At 37.5% G+C, this 18,596-nt stretch overlaps 3 protein-coding genes across 5 annotated transcripts in view; all 3 read right to left on the bottom strand.

The window, feature by feature from the left end:
- Window positions 1–9,682, bottom strand: part of ankmy1 (ankyrin repeat and MYND domain containing 1) — a 20,442-nt gene extending 10,760 nt beyond the window's left edge. The window contains exons 1-10 of the mRNA XM_079808611.1: window positions 8,977–9,682; window positions 7,241–7,387; window positions 6,702–7,153; window positions 4,721–4,937; window positions 4,017–4,193; window positions 3,274–3,911; window positions 2,620–2,791; window positions 506–646; window positions 290–418; window positions 81–188 (exon numbers count right to left, since the gene is read on the bottom strand). Of these exons, the coding sequence (XP_079664737.1) occupies window positions 81–188; window positions 290–418; window positions 506–646; window positions 2,620–2,791; window positions 3,274–3,911; window positions 4,017–4,193; window positions 4,721–4,937; window positions 6,702–7,153; window positions 7,241–7,387; window positions 8,977–9,108 (2,313 nt within the window). The 5' untranslated portion in view covers window positions 9,109–9,682. The remainder of the gene's footprint in view (window positions 1–80; window positions 189–289; window positions 419–505; window positions 647–2,619; window positions 2,792–3,273; window positions 3,912–4,016; window positions 4,194–4,720; window positions 4,938–6,701; window positions 7,154–7,240; window positions 7,388–8,976) is intronic.
- On the bottom strand, window positions 9,570–18,038 carry hsh2d (hematopoietic SH2 domain containing). Of its 2 annotated transcripts, XM_079808613.1 has the most exons (6): window positions 16,292–17,114; window positions 15,550–15,686; window positions 15,311–15,400; window positions 15,009–15,174; window positions 11,866–12,099; window positions 9,570–10,822 (listed from the first exon to the last, which is right to left on the bottom strand). In XM_079808613.1, the coding sequence occupies exons 2-6, from the start codon at window positions 15,669–15,671 to the stop codon at window positions 10,343–10,345; spliced, it is 1,092 nt and encodes a 363-aa protein (XP_079664739.1). In that variant the 5' UTR covers window positions 15,672–15,686; window positions 16,292–17,114; the 3' UTR covers window positions 9,570–10,342. The 2 variants fall into 2 exon arrangements, with proteins under 2 accessions (XP_079664739.1, XP_079664738.1); XM_079808612.1 differs by having other exon boundaries at window positions 9,572–10,822; window positions 15,550–18,038.
- The window catches only part of tpm4a (tropomyosin 4a), a gene marked incomplete at its 3' end in the record, with an annotated part of 24,248 nt that continues 23,285 nt past the window's right edge, over window positions 17,634–18,596 (bottom strand). For both annotated transcript variants that reach the window (XM_079808615.1, XM_079808616.1), the window contains one exon: window positions 17,634–17,716. In XM_079808615.1, coding sequence (XP_079664741.1) covers window positions 17,634–17,716 — 83 coding nt within the window. The remainder of the gene's footprint in view (window positions 17,717–18,596) is intronic.

Below are 18,596 nucleotides of genomic sequence, written 5' to 3'. Positions count from 1 at the left end.
ATTTAATTATACCCTATAGATGATTCGTTGCACTACAAATGATTTAGTCAGAAGATGTGCTGTCAGAAATTATTACATACAAGGTCGTTGCCACTTGCGATGGCCAGAGACAGGGGTGAATGGCCACTCCACACAACATTGGGGCTGGCTTTGCGAGAAAGGAGAAGCGTAACCACATCTCTAGCAGTCTGGAAGAAATGCGCGTTTTTATAATTTAACATTCTTCAGAAATCATTCTAATATGCTTTGTTTTTTGGAAGAGCATCATGATGTTTCAGTGAGTTCTTACTGTATAATCGCTGTCTCTTTGGCAGGCCACATGTAGTGGTGTCCTCCCACCTTCCTGAGGAAACTCGACCGGGGCTTCGTTGGACTTAGACGGGGGTCTAGAGGCCATGAAATGCTGACTCTCAAAGCCCTGGTGCTCAAAAGTGTTATATTTCTTTGATTAAAGACATTAAAAAAAGGTTGTGCTGCAATAAATGTATTAAAAATGTGCTCAGACCTCATCAAACGCGTAGACTTCATGGGCATCCTGAGCTTTGACGTCAGGGTCTGCTAGAGCGTGCAAGAGGAGCTCTGTGATTTCAGGGCCCTCCGCTCCAGGCAAACCCGCTGCTATGTGAAGAGGGTACAGACCCTTTTGCTGTCACGGACAGAAAAAGAAGGACTAGCAAACTAGTCTTGCTGTCGATATTCAAATGAAATTGTAACATTTGTTAGTAAGCAGCAAATCACCTTTTAAAATATTGTAAACTAACTTGATTATTCAGAAATCTGCTTAGTAGATTAAACTAGATTAGTAGGCTAAAGGTTGAACACAAACTTTGATGTTGGCTTGACAAATCTTTGTCTGAAAGTTTCAAAATAACTAGCTTGAAGCCAATAAAATGTTATTAACACATTGCTAACATGTTTTGCATTGCTTTAGCACATTGCAGGCATGTTTCTATCATGAATTAGCACATTGCTAGCAAGATTTAACATGCTCCTAACGTTACTAGCATGTTTAATAAGTTACTAGCATTATTTAACACATTGCTAGCACATTTCTAGCATAAAATGAACACATTGCTCCCATGTTTTAACATTTTGCTAGTGTAACAGAGGCCAGCTAGTAGTTGCTGTGTGAGTAAACCTCACTCCTCTGATCTCAAGAGACGCTCTAGCGGCTGATGCTAGAGGTTGCAGCCTTTAGCCTCATTGTTAGAGCGCCCGACTCTCATGCCGGCAGACTCGGGTTCGAGTCCCGCTTGGAGCGGGGCGGTTCGAACAGGAGGGGTTAAACTAGCAAGATTTAACATTGCTAGCATGTGACAAAACAAAGGGTGTGTCTCATTCAGTTCCCAAGCTCGTGATGAATCAGTATATCGTGTACTGGTAAGGACAGTAAAAGACGTTGACTCACTACACATTGGGACATTGATGACTCTATTTCCGGCGTCGGGACAACGTCCTCATTGTACGACATCATTACTGGTATTTATGAACAACAGCAGAGCTTATATCTTTCTGACATTACTTGTAATGTCATTTAAAGTACATTATGATAAATACTTTGCTTGTTACATATACATGCAACATTTCAGCGGTAAATAAATTATAAATGTTAGCTAGATTGTGTTCATTACCTGTCTAACGATGTATGTTTATGCTGAAATATAATAAAAGACTGGTTTCTATTTTTAAAAACACATATCGCGTGTCACATTATGTGTAGTGAGTTGGCTCACGTGATTTGAGTTCAGAACTTCCGTTAAGGGAGCACAGTGAGCATCGATGCACCCTGGGTTTTACGGTGCATTGTGGGACTTTTTAGGGAGCGAACGCTTCAGTGCACTGGAAGGATTCTGCGATTGAGACAGCCCTTAAAATGGCCGACTCCCTGATCAGTGCCCTGGCTACTGAACTAGGGAGCTGATTGAGACGCACCCAAAGTTAAATGCCCCACAGTTTAGCCCATTTAGACTGTGGTTGTGCTCACTGTGTGAAGAGAATTGAGAAGTATTGAGAAATGGGTCCTAGCGATTGTAAAAAACTGTAATTGTCAACATGCATCACCTTTTAAAATAATAACGTATTATTTTGAAAATGATTTACTTCAAATGATTATATGGTTTAATATGAATTAATTGTAACTTTTTATGCACTTTAAAATATGTATAATATGAATTAAAGCACAAGAAAGAATAAAATACAATTAATTAATTAATTAATTAATTAAAAATAATAATAATAATAAAACAAAATACAATAAAAAATAAAACTAAATGAAATAAAATAAACAAATACATAAAATAAATAAAATAAAACAAAATAAATAAATGAAATAAAACAAAATAAAAACATAAAAAATAAATAAATAAATAAATAAAACAAAATTAAAATTAAATAAATAAAATTAAATAAAATAAATAAAAAATTTAAATAAAATGAAAGAATAAATAAAATAAAAAAATAAATAAAAAAATAAAAATAAATAAATAAAATAAAATAAACAAAATAAATAAAATAAAACAAAATTAAAAAAGGAAAAAAAGAAAATAAATAAAAACATAAAAGAAAATAAATAAAAGAAAAGAAAAGAAATGAAGAAAGAAATGCATTCTCTGGAGGTACCTCTGTAAGTAGAGGTATGTCTGGACGAGCCCCGCACTCCAGCAGACGACGGACGCCCTCGACATGGGCAGCTTTGATGGCCAGGAAGATGACGGGCATGGGGACAGTAGAGGCGTTCGGGTCTGCTCCTCTCTCCAACAGAAGATTCATTGTAATCCATCGATTCCGATGTCTATCAGACCAGACAATCACCAGTCACAAAACAACAATTTTTCATTACAATCACTCATAACTAAATGCAAACCTTGAATGCAATGTAAGTCGCTTTGGATAAACGCATCTGACAAATGCATCAATATAAATGAAAATAATATTGTATAATATTATCGAATTTATTATATATTATAAAATCATTGTTTTATTTTTGTTTTCAATTATTATTGTTATTTAAATAATTATATTAATAATAATTTTTATTTTATTTAATAATAATTAAGTACATTAATTAAATAATTTTGTATGTAATAATTGAATTATTATTACTATTATCATTACTAAAAAATATTTATTCACATCACACTAATAAGAATTTTTGGGTAAAATATGCTTAGCTGTTATGAAAGTGCATAATTAAAAAAATACAAAAATAATATGACCTAGGCATATTTTTTTGTGAGATTCACCTAAATAGAAATTATTTTTATAGAAATTTACTCTGTCTTAAGAAGTGCAATTTTCCGGACCGTCTCTTGGGAGTCTGCCGGATCCAGCATTCCTGTCTGGCACAGGATCTCCGCACTCTTCTGCAGGATCTCCTCTGTGACGTCAATGCGAAAACTAGCCAGAGAACATGCAGAATCAAAGGAAAGATCCTCTGATCTGATGCTCCGCTCTAGTTTTTCTTCAAACTCCAGATTTGTCAGCTCTTCATCAGAGTCAACGACACTCTTTGCTTTCCTCTCGCGCCACAACACAGAACCCACTGCAAATGTGCCATCGAAGACTTGAATAGATCTTGAAATGATCTCATGTGGTTCTACTGATGGTCTGTCTTGATCGTGTTCAGGCTGAAGAACTATCTTCTTGTTTTCATTGATTTGATCATGAACTTGAGGTTCCTCAGAGTTGTCGAGGCCTTGTGGTTGGTCAGGCTGATCTTCGTTCATGTTCTCGCTGATTTGCTCTTGAGTTTCCAGTTTCTCCAAGTTATTGAGGTTCTCTGGATCAAGACTTTGGTCATCCTGGTTGGTCTGTCTTGGCGTCTCAAATGTCTCTTGGCCGCTTTCATCTTTGGGTGTCCCTGTCATTGGATCTGGAGAGGATTCATGGGAGACGTCTTCCAAAGGCTTGATCTTTAACAGATAGAAAAAAGGGAGGAACAAGAAATGAAGCTGAAAAATGATCTGACTAACTATAAGCATGCCGAAATACAGAGCACATTTCAGTATTCTTCTTACCTGCGGCTCTGGACTGATATTCTGGGATACTTTCTCAGCCAGCGTCTCATGTAAAGACTGAAGTGGGTAGTAGAGGACATTACAGACAGCAAGAGCAGACATGCCTTCATCATTTAACTTATTAACATCGGCCCCACTGTCCAACAGCACGTGGAGGACATCATCATGACAATTCACCTACAGAGACACACAACAAAACATCAGCAAACATGCAAGTTATACAGTGTGTTGTTATTCAAGATCTGAAACCTGTAGTTTTCCAATTATCCAATGCTTGTTCGCTGTGAAAAATAAAAAACAATACTGCCATCTTCTGGCAAATATTGTTCACTATTTACACACCAGAAATGTTAAAAAAAAGAGTGTTTTGCTACAAAATAGACATTATGCAATGAAAAGCATATATATATAAATATATATTATCGTGTGTGTGTGTGTGTGTGTGTGTGTGTGTGTGTGTGTGTGTGTGTGTGTGTGTGTGTGTGTGTGTGTGTATTCATTTTATAAACCTTTTAAAATACTTATATTAAAATATAATATACATATTTCCCCATATTATATATTATATATACTTAATATAAATAAATATAATAAATATTGTATAATATATATTGTATTTTATATATATATATATATATATATAAACATATAACTAGCGACTATTTTCTCCTGGATCATCGGATCTTTTTCAAAAAAAAGCTTACCGTGGCGGCTGTGAGAGCCGTATGTCCCCGTGCGTCACTCACATCGGGATGGACTTTTCCGTCCCTGAGGATTCGATAAACATTCCTGCATTCACCATGTGAAGCTTCCTCGATCAGTTTCTCTGAGTTCAGCTCCAGGGGACCTTTGGGTCCAAACTGAGTCCTGTTCATATTCAGAACTGCAGTGACATCCCAGTCTAATGTTTCTGTCTCAAATCTGTAAATGATATGGGTAAAATTAAGGTCAAACTAAATATATTCATAAATAATATATAGATATTGTTGTGATAATGAGATTTATGTAGATAATAAATAAAAAATAGGAAAAAACACTGTAATTATATATATATATATAATATATATATAATATATATATAATATATATATATTATATATATATATAAAAACATTTTTATTAAATTAAATAAATAATTCTGATAATTATTGCTTACTATTTATGACAGAAAGGCTGTCACATTTATATGTTCTGCCACAAATGGACGTAATGCAATGTTAGAATCAAATATATTTCAAATATATGAATATATTTTATTAAATATGTTTAATATAAAAAAAACTAAATGTGTGTATATATATATATATATATATATATATATATATATATATATATATATATATATATATATATAAATAAATAAATAAATATATTTAACATTATGACCTAATATTGTGTTGGTCCCGCTTTTGCTGCCAAAACAGCCCTGACCTGATGAGGCATGGACTCCACTAGACCCCTGAAGGTGTGCTGTGGTATCTGGCACCAAGATGTTAGCAGCAGATCCTTTAAGTCCTGTAAGTTCTGAGGTGGAGCCTCCATGGATCATTGTTCAATTGGATTGAGATCTGGGGAATTTGGATGCCAAGTCAAAACCTCGAAGTTCGAACTCGTTGTTGTGCTCTTCAAACCATTCCTGAACCATTTTTGCTTTGTGGCGGCGCATTATCTGCTGAAAGAGCCACAGCCACCAGGGAATACCGTTTCCATGAAAGGGTGAACATGGTCTGCAACAATGCTTAGGTAGGTGGTACGTGTCAAAGTAACATCCACATGGATGGCAGGACCCAAGGTTTCCCAGCAGAACATTGCCCAAAGCATCACTGCCTCCACCGGCTTGCCTTCTTCCCATAGTGCATCCTGGAGCCATGTGTTCCCCAGGTAAGCGACGCACACACACCTGGCCATCCACGTGATGTAAAAGAAAACATGATTCATCAGACCAGGCCACCTTCTTCCATTGCTCTGTGGTCTAGTTCTGATGCTCACGTGCCCACTGTTGGGACTTTGGCAGTGGACAGTGGTCAGCATGGGCACCCTGACTGGTCTGCGGCTATGCCGCCCCACACAACAAACTGTGATGCTCTGTGTATTCTGACACCTTTCTATCAGAACCAGCATCAACTTCTTGAGCAATCTGAGCTACAGTAGCTCGTCTGTTTGATTGGACCACTCGGGCCAGCCTTCGCTCCCCACGTGCATCAATGAGCCTCGGCCGCCCATGACCCTGTCGCCGGTTCTCCACTGTTCCTTCCTTGGAGCACTTTTGATAGAGACTGACCACTGCAGACCGGGAACACCCCACAAGAGCTGCAGTTTTGGAGATGCTCTGACCCAGTCGTCTAGCATCACAACTTGGCCCTGGTCAAACTCGCTCAAATCCTTACGCTTGCCCATTTTTCCTGCTTCTAACACATCAACTCTGAGGACAAAATGTTCACTTGCTGCCTAATATATCCCACCCACTAACAGGTGATGAAGAGATCATCAGTGTTATTCACTTCACCTGTCAGTGGTCATAATGTTATGCCTGATCAGTGTGTATGTATATATTACCCTTTTGCAGCTCATTATATTAATTTTAATGCACTAATACAATAAAATGAATAAAAAATAATGATGAAAATTAAAAACTTTTACAAATAGTAACCTGCCCAGGTTAATGCTAAGCAACAATCTTCTTACCTGTGTCTCTGAATGTGATCACTCATTCGCTGCTGAAGCGTCATGGCTGGCGATGGGGATCGCTGCTGTGTGCTGAGGTCTCTCCTACCAAAAAAGTGCAGGTCCAGTTCCCGGCGTAGACCCCTGGGAACGGGCAGATGGTCTGAGTCTGTGGAGTAGCTCTCAGTGTCTGGAGGAAGGATGAAATGCTCCTCGTCCTCTGATAAACCCTGATCGGACTCCAGGGGACCGCCATCTGTCCTCCACCCCACATGGAGAGGAAGCTGAGGCTGTTTCAGGTGTTTCTGAGGCAGTCTGGTCATGTGTTCTGGGAAGTCCTCCAGACTGAAGCCGCCCTCCAGTGTGGTGCATATTCGCAGTAACGCCCCTCTGTGCCAAAGGCCCACATCCTGCCGCCCATCATGGTAGGTCATGACCCCAGGGCCAAAGCGTTCGTCAGCATGATACAGACCCTGTAGATGGGGAGAGGAGATTTTGTTTGTTATCTATTATATAATAAAAGTTAACTTATTGTTAATGAACTATGGGAATTATGAAACCTCAAAAGTTGATCCGTCTGGAAAAACTTGCACTCCGTATCCCTCTTTTCGGTTCAGATAAAAGTTTCCTGTGTATTTGGATCCATCCGGCCAGGAATACATGCCTTTCCCATGCCGATAATCCTTAAAAAATGAACCTTTATAGAACTGAATAAAACATGAAAATAATTTGGCGTCAAAGTGGCAAGTGCTCTATGATGTTTACAGTGGAGCAATACAAATTAATACACCGTGGCAACCGCCCAGAATACCCTAGCAACCGCAGAACATCCTAGCAACTGCATAGCAACCACCCAGAACACCATAGAAAGTTTAGCAACCACCCAAGTGTCCTAGCAACCACATTGCAACCACCTGAGCAACCACCTGAGTACCCTAGTAACCACGTAGCACTACCTTATTTACCACCCCTAATACCCTAGCAACCACATAGCAAGACCCTAGCAACCACACAGAGTACCCTAGCAACTGCATAGCAACCACCCTAGCAACCACCCCAAGTACCTTAGCAACCGCATAGCAACCACCTGAGTACCCTAGCAACCACATAGCAAGACCTTAGCAACTACCCTGAGTACCCTAGCAACCACCTAAGTACCCTAGCAACCACCCCAAGTATCTTAGCAACCGCATAGCAACCACCCTAGCAACCACCTGAGTACCCTAGCAACCACATAGCAAGACCTTAGCAACCACCCCGAGTACCCTAGCAACCGCATAGCAACCACTCTAGGCACCACCTGAGTACCCTAGCAACCACACCAAGTACCTTAGCAAACGCATAGCAACACCCTAGCAACCACCCCAAGTGCCCTAGCAACCACCCTAGCAACCACCTGAGTACCCTAGCAACCACCTGAGTACCCTAGCAAACGCATAGCAACACCCTAGCAACCACCCCAAGTGCCCTAGCAACCACTCTAGCAACCACCTGAGTACCCTAGCAACCATGCGCATAGCAGGTCTAAACTACTAACTAAAACTCAAACTATTTCAAACTTTAAACTTTTCAAACTGTTTCAAACTTTAAACTATTTCAAACTTTTCAAACTATTTCAAACTTTCTGGCTATACTTTTTCAAGCCAACTTCATTATTCAAAATAAAAAAAATAAAAAAATAAAAACAAAGGGAACATTTCTGACACTTTCCACGAATATGTTACAAAAAGGGTCTGGAAATAAATACATATTTTTTTCTTGATTTTCTAGCATATACATTATTATTTCATGTTCATTGGTAGAAAACTGAAAATAAATGGATGACAATTAAGAATAGAGTATGAAAAAGGCCTGAAAATAAATAAATAAAATCCTTTTCACCTTCAAATACACATTATCTGAGCTGTTTTTTTTCTTCCCATTCCCATTTATTTATCTAGCAATTTTCTAGTAAGCCTAATAAAAAAATATTTGTATTGCTAGGTAATTGAAAATAAATGAATGGAAAAATTAAAGACAAAATTAAACAGACAAATAATGATCAAACTTAGTATTTGAAATTAGTAAATAAATAAAAATATATATTTAAATGAACTGAATATTCAGTAGACTGTCGAAATGATGACACGGTTGACCAAAATACGCATTTTAAAGTGGAATACTAACATTTTTCATGACAGGTTATTCATGATATGTTACGTTTTATAATGCTACAGTGTTCATTTCGCCCCTTGAACTTTATCTTAGAACCAATAGACCTTAGTATGGTGTCTGTTACATATGAAGTGAAACATACCTCTCCGTTTGCCCATGTGAAGACGCCAGTGCCATGCTTCAGGTTGTTTACGAACTCCCCCTCATATTTACACTCATCGGACCATTCCTGGATTCCATGTCCATTTCTTTTGCAAGAATCCCTTCCCCACATGACTGAATTACTCTTCTTATTCAGCTAATTTCATGACTTTATAAACGCTTATTTACACAGCGCGCGACTTCTTCTGAGTACACTTTTATGGTTACCATGACGACGCGAAAAAACTGCCTGTCGTAAATTTGCACCTGTCAAAGTCGAAAGCCACACATTACGCGGAAATGAAGTCCTCCTTAAATTAACTGCAATTAAGATGAGATGAGATAGCTGGTACTCCAGATGGTCTATTCACAACATAATATACATGACAAAGGCCGACGACCCTCTTCAAATAAACACGTGTTCCTCATCGGTTTGTTTTTGTGGTTGAAGTGAGCTGTTATAGTAGTTAAACACCGCGCAACTAGGCAACCGCGACGACCCAGGGGCATTCGAGAGACGGCGCGCGCGCACGCTCACGCGCTAGCTTTTTCTCGCTCCCTCTCACACAACACAAACAAACCCACTCACTTAATATCTATGATAACAATGTTTAATAAATTACCAACCAATTAATATCTGGTTTCTTGACTTATTTGACGGCTGTCAGCACCAAAACATCGCGAGCACAATGCTTCCTCAAGCGCGTGCTCTTGAGCGCGCGACACATGATACTTGCCGATGGGTTACATTACAAGTGGCTGCACTTCCAACGAGATGAACGTTTAATTAAGTCGATATTCTGAGACCATTCGGATACATAATTACAATTCGGATACATAATTACAATGAAAATTAAGACACTTATGATACTTGGTCTAGTTAGATGGTTTTAGAGGGGTTTTGTGCATCTGTCACAATGTAAACCACCTGAGGGTTTGACTGGAACACCAGGTGAACCATAATAAACAAGCTTAAACCAGAAAAATAATCATAATCCTGCACAACATGGTATTTCAAGGTACTTAGATTTAAAAAAAAAAAATGTAGATTGTTTGTACATTTATTGACAGTAATAAGCAAATATTTACAGTGTTTATTATATCCCAATATGTACAGAACTAGATTTTAGGAAGTAAAATCTGGAAGTATGCTATATTGAAATGCATGCCTATGGGCACAACACATGTTCATTGTTATATTAAAAATATTTGACCGTGTCAAACAGGTTTTTCCAGATGACAAACCTCGTGTTGTGTCAGACAATGAAATGCACGGTGAAAAAGAACATCACAACAAAGAGAAATGTTGTCACACTATTCAAAGGCAATAAAACTTCAAGTACAACCACCCATCTTTAAGTTTTTATCTAGTAACCAGGTGCAAAAGGAGGTGGATTTAGGTACTCAAATGGTAATTCTCTATCTGCAAAGTTGGGAATACCGTCAGATGACCGACGTTCAGTTAACTCCTGATATTCATTTTCCTCCAGTTGTTTAGGGTTTATGGTACTGCTCTCCAAAGCATCCTCCTGACACGCATTGTTAGTGATCTCCTCATACGTGTTGTCCACGGATTGTTTCTTTTTAAGCTTTTTCTTAATTTGCGCCAGGCTCAAGATCACAGGTTTCAACTGTGGTTGGGTTTTCTGTTGGGTATGGCCTTTAACAGGGGAGTTGGCTGCGACTCTGTCAGGGTTTACAGGCGTCAACCCTTGCGATCTGTCGGCCTCCGGGGTTGCTTGCGGGCGACTTGGCAAGCACATTCTGGGCGGTAACTGTGGTGGAGTGTCATCAGTTGTGGAAGTAAATACCGTTCTAGGCTTTGGAACAGGCTTTGCTGTCTGCTCCTGAAATTAAAAAAAAAGTATTATTAGCCTGTTAACTGAACATGGACGTGAAAATGCACTAGCTGGACGACCTGTTATATAATTCACATTTATTATAAATAAAATATACTGTCATTTTAACCTCAAATAAATTATATAATCAGGGTTTCTGCAGGTTTCACCAAGTCAAATTTAAGACTTTTTAAGACCTTTTTAAGACCATTACGAATAAAATTTAAGACCTATTTAAAGGAAATCCAGTCACAAAATTACTTTCAAAGTAAATACATTCATTCAAATTGAACAAATCGATAAACTTGTATCGATAAACTTGTACTTCCCAGCTTAATCCCACCAGAATTTCGCAGTATTTTTTTGTGATTTTTGAGATCAAAATGACTGAATTTGTGGAGGTAATTTCCAGAAATTTGCATAATTAGGATACCACATTTACTATATTATGCATTATATTAGATGCACAATAGTCACACATGACAATAAAACAAATCAAATGCATAAATCTTGTTAATTTCGGTATCTTGCCATTATTTTACAGTGAAATGACAAATTATGCAGGATCTCAAAAAAAGCATTGTTGAGTTTTCATTGTATTTAGTAATCGCGGAAATGCGAAAAACTGGAGGAATTAGCTGAAGAATAAAATCCATTTTATGTGTCTGTGGTACAATCCGAAAGAGACTTGCGCCAATAACACGAAAGCTGATTAGCTGCAATATAAGTTACATATTGGTCTCATTTGTAGTCGTAATACAGTGAATTATATTTGGACTAGCGAAAGAAAGAACTACAACACCACGGAATTAAAAAACAAAACATTCTAAAAGCGCTGCGGGAGCATTTCAATGAGCATTAGAGGTAGCGTTACATGGACGTAGGAAAATTAAGACCTGTTTAAAATTATTTGAGACCTAGGACATAATAATTCCACGCATTTAAGACTTTTTAAGGCCTAAAATGTTGCTTTTGAAATTCTAGACTTTTTAAGACCCAGCGGAAACCCTGATAATGTACCCTATCTTGATAGTCTGTTGATGTTGTATTACCGTGCTCGGTAGATTCAAAGTGTTCAATTCCGTCTCCAAGCTTGGATACAGTCTCGCAGAAGGACTTGAAGGTAGCACAGGCGATTCTTTTTGGAGCGGGGAAGTCGCGTTGTGTTCCAGGACATCTGAATGAGGCGCATGTGCTTGTGCTGAAGAATTGATCCATTCAACCTGTCCAGGGTTTACGTCTTTCTTTTGAGGAAAAAACAACTCGGCGTAGTTATTTTGGTCCCCCTGCACACAAATGAATCAAGGGTTATGGACAGATAAACAAAGATCATGATTCTTGTTGATGGTGGAAATAAACACCGTCTCCTTTATCTATCATGTTGTTGATGGGGTAAACAACAATTTTTTACTATTTAACTATGAAAAAGTGTGCAAAACGTATACACACATATTAATAAATAACATTAAATTATTTTTAAAAAATCTATTCAAAGAGTAAAAATCATTATCCTTTAATAGACAAAATGTATATTAAAAATAAATGTTTTCATATTATTTTTATGTTCCTGCTGGGAAAGTCACATCAACTTAAAGGATAGTTCACCCAAAAATGAAAATTCTGTCATCATTTACTCCCCCTCATGTCGTTCAAAACCTGTAAGACTTTCATTCATCTTCGGAACACAAATTAAGATCTTTTTGATGATATCTGAGAGCAAACCTCTAGCGTAACACAAGAATGAACGTCATTGGTTCTTGCGGAAACTCAAATGTGCTGCGTAAAAACACGAGAATGAACCTCATTGGTTCTTGTGGAAGCTCTTACGTGTTGCGCAACACGAGAATGAACCTCATTGGTTCTTGTGGAAGCTCAAACGTGCTGCGTAACATGAGAATGAACCTCATTGGTTCTTGTGGAAGCTCAAACGCGCTGCGCAACACGAGAATGAACCTCATTGGTTCTTGTGGAAGCTCAAACGTGCTGCGTAAAAACACGAGAATGAACCTCATTGGTTCTTGTGGAAGCTCTTACGTGTTGCGCAACAAGAGAATGAACCTCATTGGTTCTTGTGGAAGCTCAAACGTGCTGCGTAAAAACACGAGAATGAACCTCATTGGTTCTTGTGGAAGCTCAAACGTGCTACATAACACGAGAATGAACCTCATTGGTTCTTGTGGAAGCTCAAACGTGCTGCACAACACGAGAATGAACCTCATTGGTTCTTGTGGAAGCTCAAACGTGTTGCGCAACAAGAGAATGAACCTCATTGGTTCTTGTGGAAGCTCAAACGTGCTGCGTAAAAACACGAGAATGAACCTCATTGGTTCTTGTGGAAGCTCAAACGTGCTACATAACACGAGAATGAACCTCATTGGTTCTTGTGGAAGCTCAAACGTGCTGCACAACACGAGAATGAACCTCATTGGTTCTTGTGGAAGCTCAAACGTGTTGCGCAACAAGAGAATGAACCTCATTGGTTCTTGTGGAAGCTCAAACGTGCTGCACAACACGAGAATGAACCTCATTGGTTCTTGTGGAAGCTCAAACGTGCAGCACAACACGAGAATGAACCTCATTGGTTCTTGTGGAAGCTCAAACGTGCTGCACAACACGAGAATGAACCTCATTGGTTCTTGTGGAAGCTCAAACGTGTTGCACAACACGAGAATGAACCTCATTGGTTCTTGTGGAAGCTCAAACGTGCGGCGTAACATGAGAATGAACCTCATTGGTTCTTGTGGAAGCTCAAACGTGCTGCGTAACATGAGAATGAACCTCATTGGTTCTTGTGGAAGCTCAAACGTGCAGCACAACACGAGAATGAACCTCATTGGTTCTTGTGGAAGCTCAAACGTATTGCGCAACACAAGAATGAACCTCATTGGTTCTTGTGGAAGCTCAAACGTGCTGCGTAACACAAGAATGAACCTCATTGGTTCTTGCATGTCAAGCAAACATGCTTGAGCTTCCGTTTACCACAACTGATGTGTGAGTTGATGAATGTTTATATGCAAATAAAATCCTAAATTCAGAAATATTTGACTAAACCGCTCAATTCGTATGGATTACTTTTACGATCTCTGTATGAACTTTTTGAAGAGTCAAAGTGTTGGTTGCGTAGTTGTCAATGGAGGGACAGAAAGTTCTCAGATTTCATCAAAAAGATCTTCATTTGTGTTCTGAAGATGAACAAAAGTCTTGAACGACATGAGGGGGAGAAATTAATGACAGAATTTTCACTTTTGGAACGATCCCTTTAAAGGATTAGATCACTTTTAAATAAACGTTTGCTGATAATTTACTCACCCCCATGTCATCCAAGACGTCCATGTCTTTCTTTCTGCAGTCGAAAAGAAATTAACTATTATGAAAACATTCCAGGATTTTTCTCCATATAATGGACTTCAATGGGCTCCAAACGGTTCAAGGTCTAAATGACAGTTTCAGTGCAGCTTCAAAGGGCTTTAAACGATACCAGACGATGAATAAGGGTCTTATCTAGCGAAACGATCAGTTTCTGCGAGAAACCGAACAGTATTTATGCTATTATTTTATCTCTTTTCAGACGAGCGTGATCATCTCTGAGCTCCGCCATAACTTCCGGCAAGTGAGGTCAAATTAGATTCCGGTCATAGATGTATACGTAGATGCCTCATTAGCGACTGCACGGATCATCTACTATCGATATATCTATGATCTAATTTGACCTCACTTAGCGGAAGTTATGGCGGAGCTCAGAGATGATCCCGCTCGTCTGAGGTAAAATAATAGCATAAATACTATGATCGTTTCGCTAGATAAGACCCTTATTCATCGTCTGGTATCGTTTAAAGCCCTTTGAAGCTGCACTGAAACTGTCATTTAGACCTTGAACCGTTTGGGGCCCATTGAAGTCCATTATATGGAGAAAAACCCTGGAATGTTTTCATCCAAAACCTTAATTTCTTTTCGACTTCAGAAAGAAAGACATGGACATCTTGGATGACATGGGGGTGAGTCAATTATCAGCAAAGGTTTATTTAAAAGTGAACTAATCCTTTAAGGGCGATCAAGCTGGTTACTGTAACATGAGAGCTGGTTTGGTAGTGGTCCATGTTTGCCAACCAGATCTAACTAGACTGATTGACTTCTGTCTGCTCAATCTTATCGGATGACTATAACCGTTCCATCCGTTTGTGGTGTAACTCTATACCTGATCACAAGCCACAGTCAGCAGTTCGTTGTAGGGTAAAATGGGATTTCTGCGGTGGAAGGCCACCAAGTCATGGAGGGAAAGATATTGTGTATTTTCTCCCACTATAGTAAACTGGTTATCTGGCAAAACGTCAATCATGAAGTGTCTGCAGCGATCTTCAGCTCTAGGAGAAAGATATTTATAGATGACCTTTTGTGAAGAGATGTTTGATTAGTGGACTCATTTGTATACAGCAATGGTGCATTCATACTTCCTTATAGTAAGGACTGTAAACAAAGGCCACATTGACGCAGACTTACCGATAAGATAATGTATAACCCACTCTGCTCTCGCCAACACGAATGAGGAAGTAACCAGGAGGCTTGCACTTCAACACATCCTCCGCGGCCCTACAATGCAGAATTATGTTATCAAGAACCTGATTTTCTGCCCTTTTACATCATCGTTTTCACGATAAGACATAGTCTGAGCATTCAAGCACATATTACACAGTCTGCCTGCTTATTTTTGTGACATAATACAGTGTTCGGTCCATTACTTCCTGGATATTACGCCGTGGAACCACTCTGGAACAACTCCATTCTTCAAAATGCAGCTGCGCTGGAATTCTGTGAACCAGTCGAACGCTGAATCATTGTCATGCGATAAAGGCACAGCCATGACATCCAGTGTGTCCTAACGGAACAAAACATGTTATGGAAAAATGTACAATGTAGGTCAATTACACTGTTCTGAAGTATTTAAATGCTTAAAAATACATTAAGGTACAATTCATTCAGACAATGACTTGTATGAATCACTTCTATGATGAACATGTTTTGAATCAATTAATTGAAATTATATTTTAAAATTAAACTGTTCAGAGATTTTTTGAATAAAAAAAGTGTGAAAATAGGCTGAAAATGTAAATAATATTAATAATAAAATGAAGAATTAACTGTTAAAAGTAAATTAAATTAAATCTGAACACATCACGTAGGCTATAGGATTGTACAAGGTCACACAATATCGATTAGCTTAACGATTTACAATTTTTCGTCGTAACGACTCACAAACTCGTGGTTCCTGACGATTAGCCTAAATAAATTGTTTAAAGTGAATTTTACAAATAAAAAAGTAAGTTCCATTTCTCTCAGCGCACTTATTTACATATATTTCAATAGTACAGCCTTGTCAGTAACATATATTTCAAATAAAATGTGTTACTTAAAAGTCTTGTCACTATTACAATCAATAATACATAACTTAGTTAAAATGCAATGTTTTCATAACGCACTCACCTGCCGAAGCACACGGTACAGTGACGACGTGACGACAGTTGACGTGACCTCACCTGTTTAAAACTGTTGTGGGGTGTGGTTAAAAAAAAAAAAAAAAGGGTAGTCGATACAATTTCAGACCTTTAACTATATGAAATCTCTCTTTATTTTAAGTCTCTGGTGAAAACATATAATCAGTTTACAGACGAGTAAAGTTGATTTTTGTGTGGGACAAACTACTGTGGCGTACGACTTGATATAATGAATATTAATTACGCCCTGTTTACCTTCCTGGAGCGACAATATAATTAATATTCATGAGCTCGACTTACCATTCAGCAAATCAGGTAGACCTGCTCGACTAACGTCACGTAAACTAATTAATATTCATTAGACAAGACTTCCCGCTAGCTGTCCTGCTCGCTTAATTTTTGACATTTTTTCTACATAACGTAATTAATATGTATGAGCAAAGCTGGGATCCTTAGATTCACGTTAATATGGACAGGTCTGGACGATAAATGTCATTGTTCTTAGTTTTGTGTCTGGTGGTGATATAATGATACTCATTTAGTGAAAGTGCCACTTTATTTTTCGTAGGAGAAATCAAAATAGGCATAATTTATAATAAAAAAATAATAAATCCATAAAATGTTCGTCTAATCGGTCTGTTCTAGAAAATAACCAAACATCAACCCCACAAACAGACTTTTTATAAAAATTTATTACACAGAAAATGGAAAAGAAACGTTTGAGGCATTTTGAAATAGACATTTGACAGAAAAAGCAACGCATTCACAGAAATGTCTAGGGAAGAGCTAATATTTCTTTGGTCTTTGGTCCCATTTCGTTGTGGTTCCACAAAAATACCCAGGCACTTTGACATATACCATGTCATATGGTTTATGTCTAACATATTATGAATGGAGTAATGTACTGCAGTACATCATGTGGCCAGTGGATGGAGATCATGATGTACTTATGAGAAACACTGCATTGAAGAAAGAAAAAAAACCTCATAAACGTCTTCATTTGACCGGGATACATTAATATCAAAACTTCCAAGTGAATTTCTGCTGAGCACATTAGCATATTCACTTTTCATGTGCTATGTCATTTATGAAGCTACTTATAACGTTGTTTCAGTGGGAGAATTAGCACCTCAGGTTGTTTGGCTAACGTTTGAAAGCAGAGATGTCGAGCCAACTTGGATAATAGAGCAAAAGAAATACCTCAGACAAAAAAATTAAATTATTTTTTTTTTCTGTGAGAAAATAGGGCTCAATAGCTAGCGAGTTTGGAATTAAGTAGAGTATTTGTGGAATGTTGTAAAAATGGACGTCGTTCTCTCTCATCGTCTTTCTTATAAGCTGTTCAGCTCCTGAAGTGTCTGATCCAGCACTTGATGCATTCCGAGGTTTTCTTCTTTTGCAGTAGATAATTTTTCTGTAAAAAGAACAAATAATTAGTCAGATGCTATGACTTTTTAATAGCCAAGTATGTATACTATATGAAAATACAGTTTAGTGCCCTATTTAGTGCACTTACATCTACAACCACACAGTGTATAAGAAAAAAATACCAATACTTGGTCAGTGTGTCAGTAAAAATATTAGATTACAATTGCATTTATGTGTCTGATTAAAGAAGCGTCTTTCAACCGTGAAGATTAGAAATGTATTACATATTTTTTTAAATATAGATACAAATACAGGTAAAAGCGTGCGTAAAATCAAACAAATTTAAATGTAACCTCACCTTTGTGGATATCAGAATATAAGAGAGAAGATTGTAGAAAAAAAGATTTAAAAATATGATATATAATTAATTTAACGCATTTTTATTTATTTAATATATTTAATAAATGTATAATATATAATGTATGCTCCCCAGAAGATATTATATGACATATATATTTTCTTCTAAGTTAAATTAATGTTTTTATTTGTATTATTTATTTAAACTGCATTTTATTGAGCATATTTTGTGTAAAATTCCTAAATTTCTCAGAAGTTCTGACACTTTTTGACTGAATTAATTTCAATGACCTTTCCAGTCATTCATGATTAATGATTCATTCTCTTTTATCTGTTGTCTATTTGTATAATATTGTGAAGAGTTTGGAAAAAGGCGCTTTATAAAATAAACGTATTATTATTATTAATGGATAATCATTTTTAAAAATTCTATTTTTTCATAACAGATTCACTAATGAATCATTCAGCTGTTTCTCCCAAACTCCGTAGGACAAACAAAAATAGGCATGATTTATAACTTCTACAAAATCCATAAAATGTGGAGCAATTGTTCATCAAATTGGACTGTT

Source organism: Gobio gobio (genome assembly GCF_949357685.1).
Source record: "Gobio gobio genome assembly, chromosome: 24".
Lineage (NCBI taxonomy): Eukaryota > Metazoa > Chordata > Actinopteri > Cypriniformes > Gobionidae > Gobio > Gobio gobio.
This window is presented reverse-complemented; position numbering and strand designations above follow the sequence as displayed.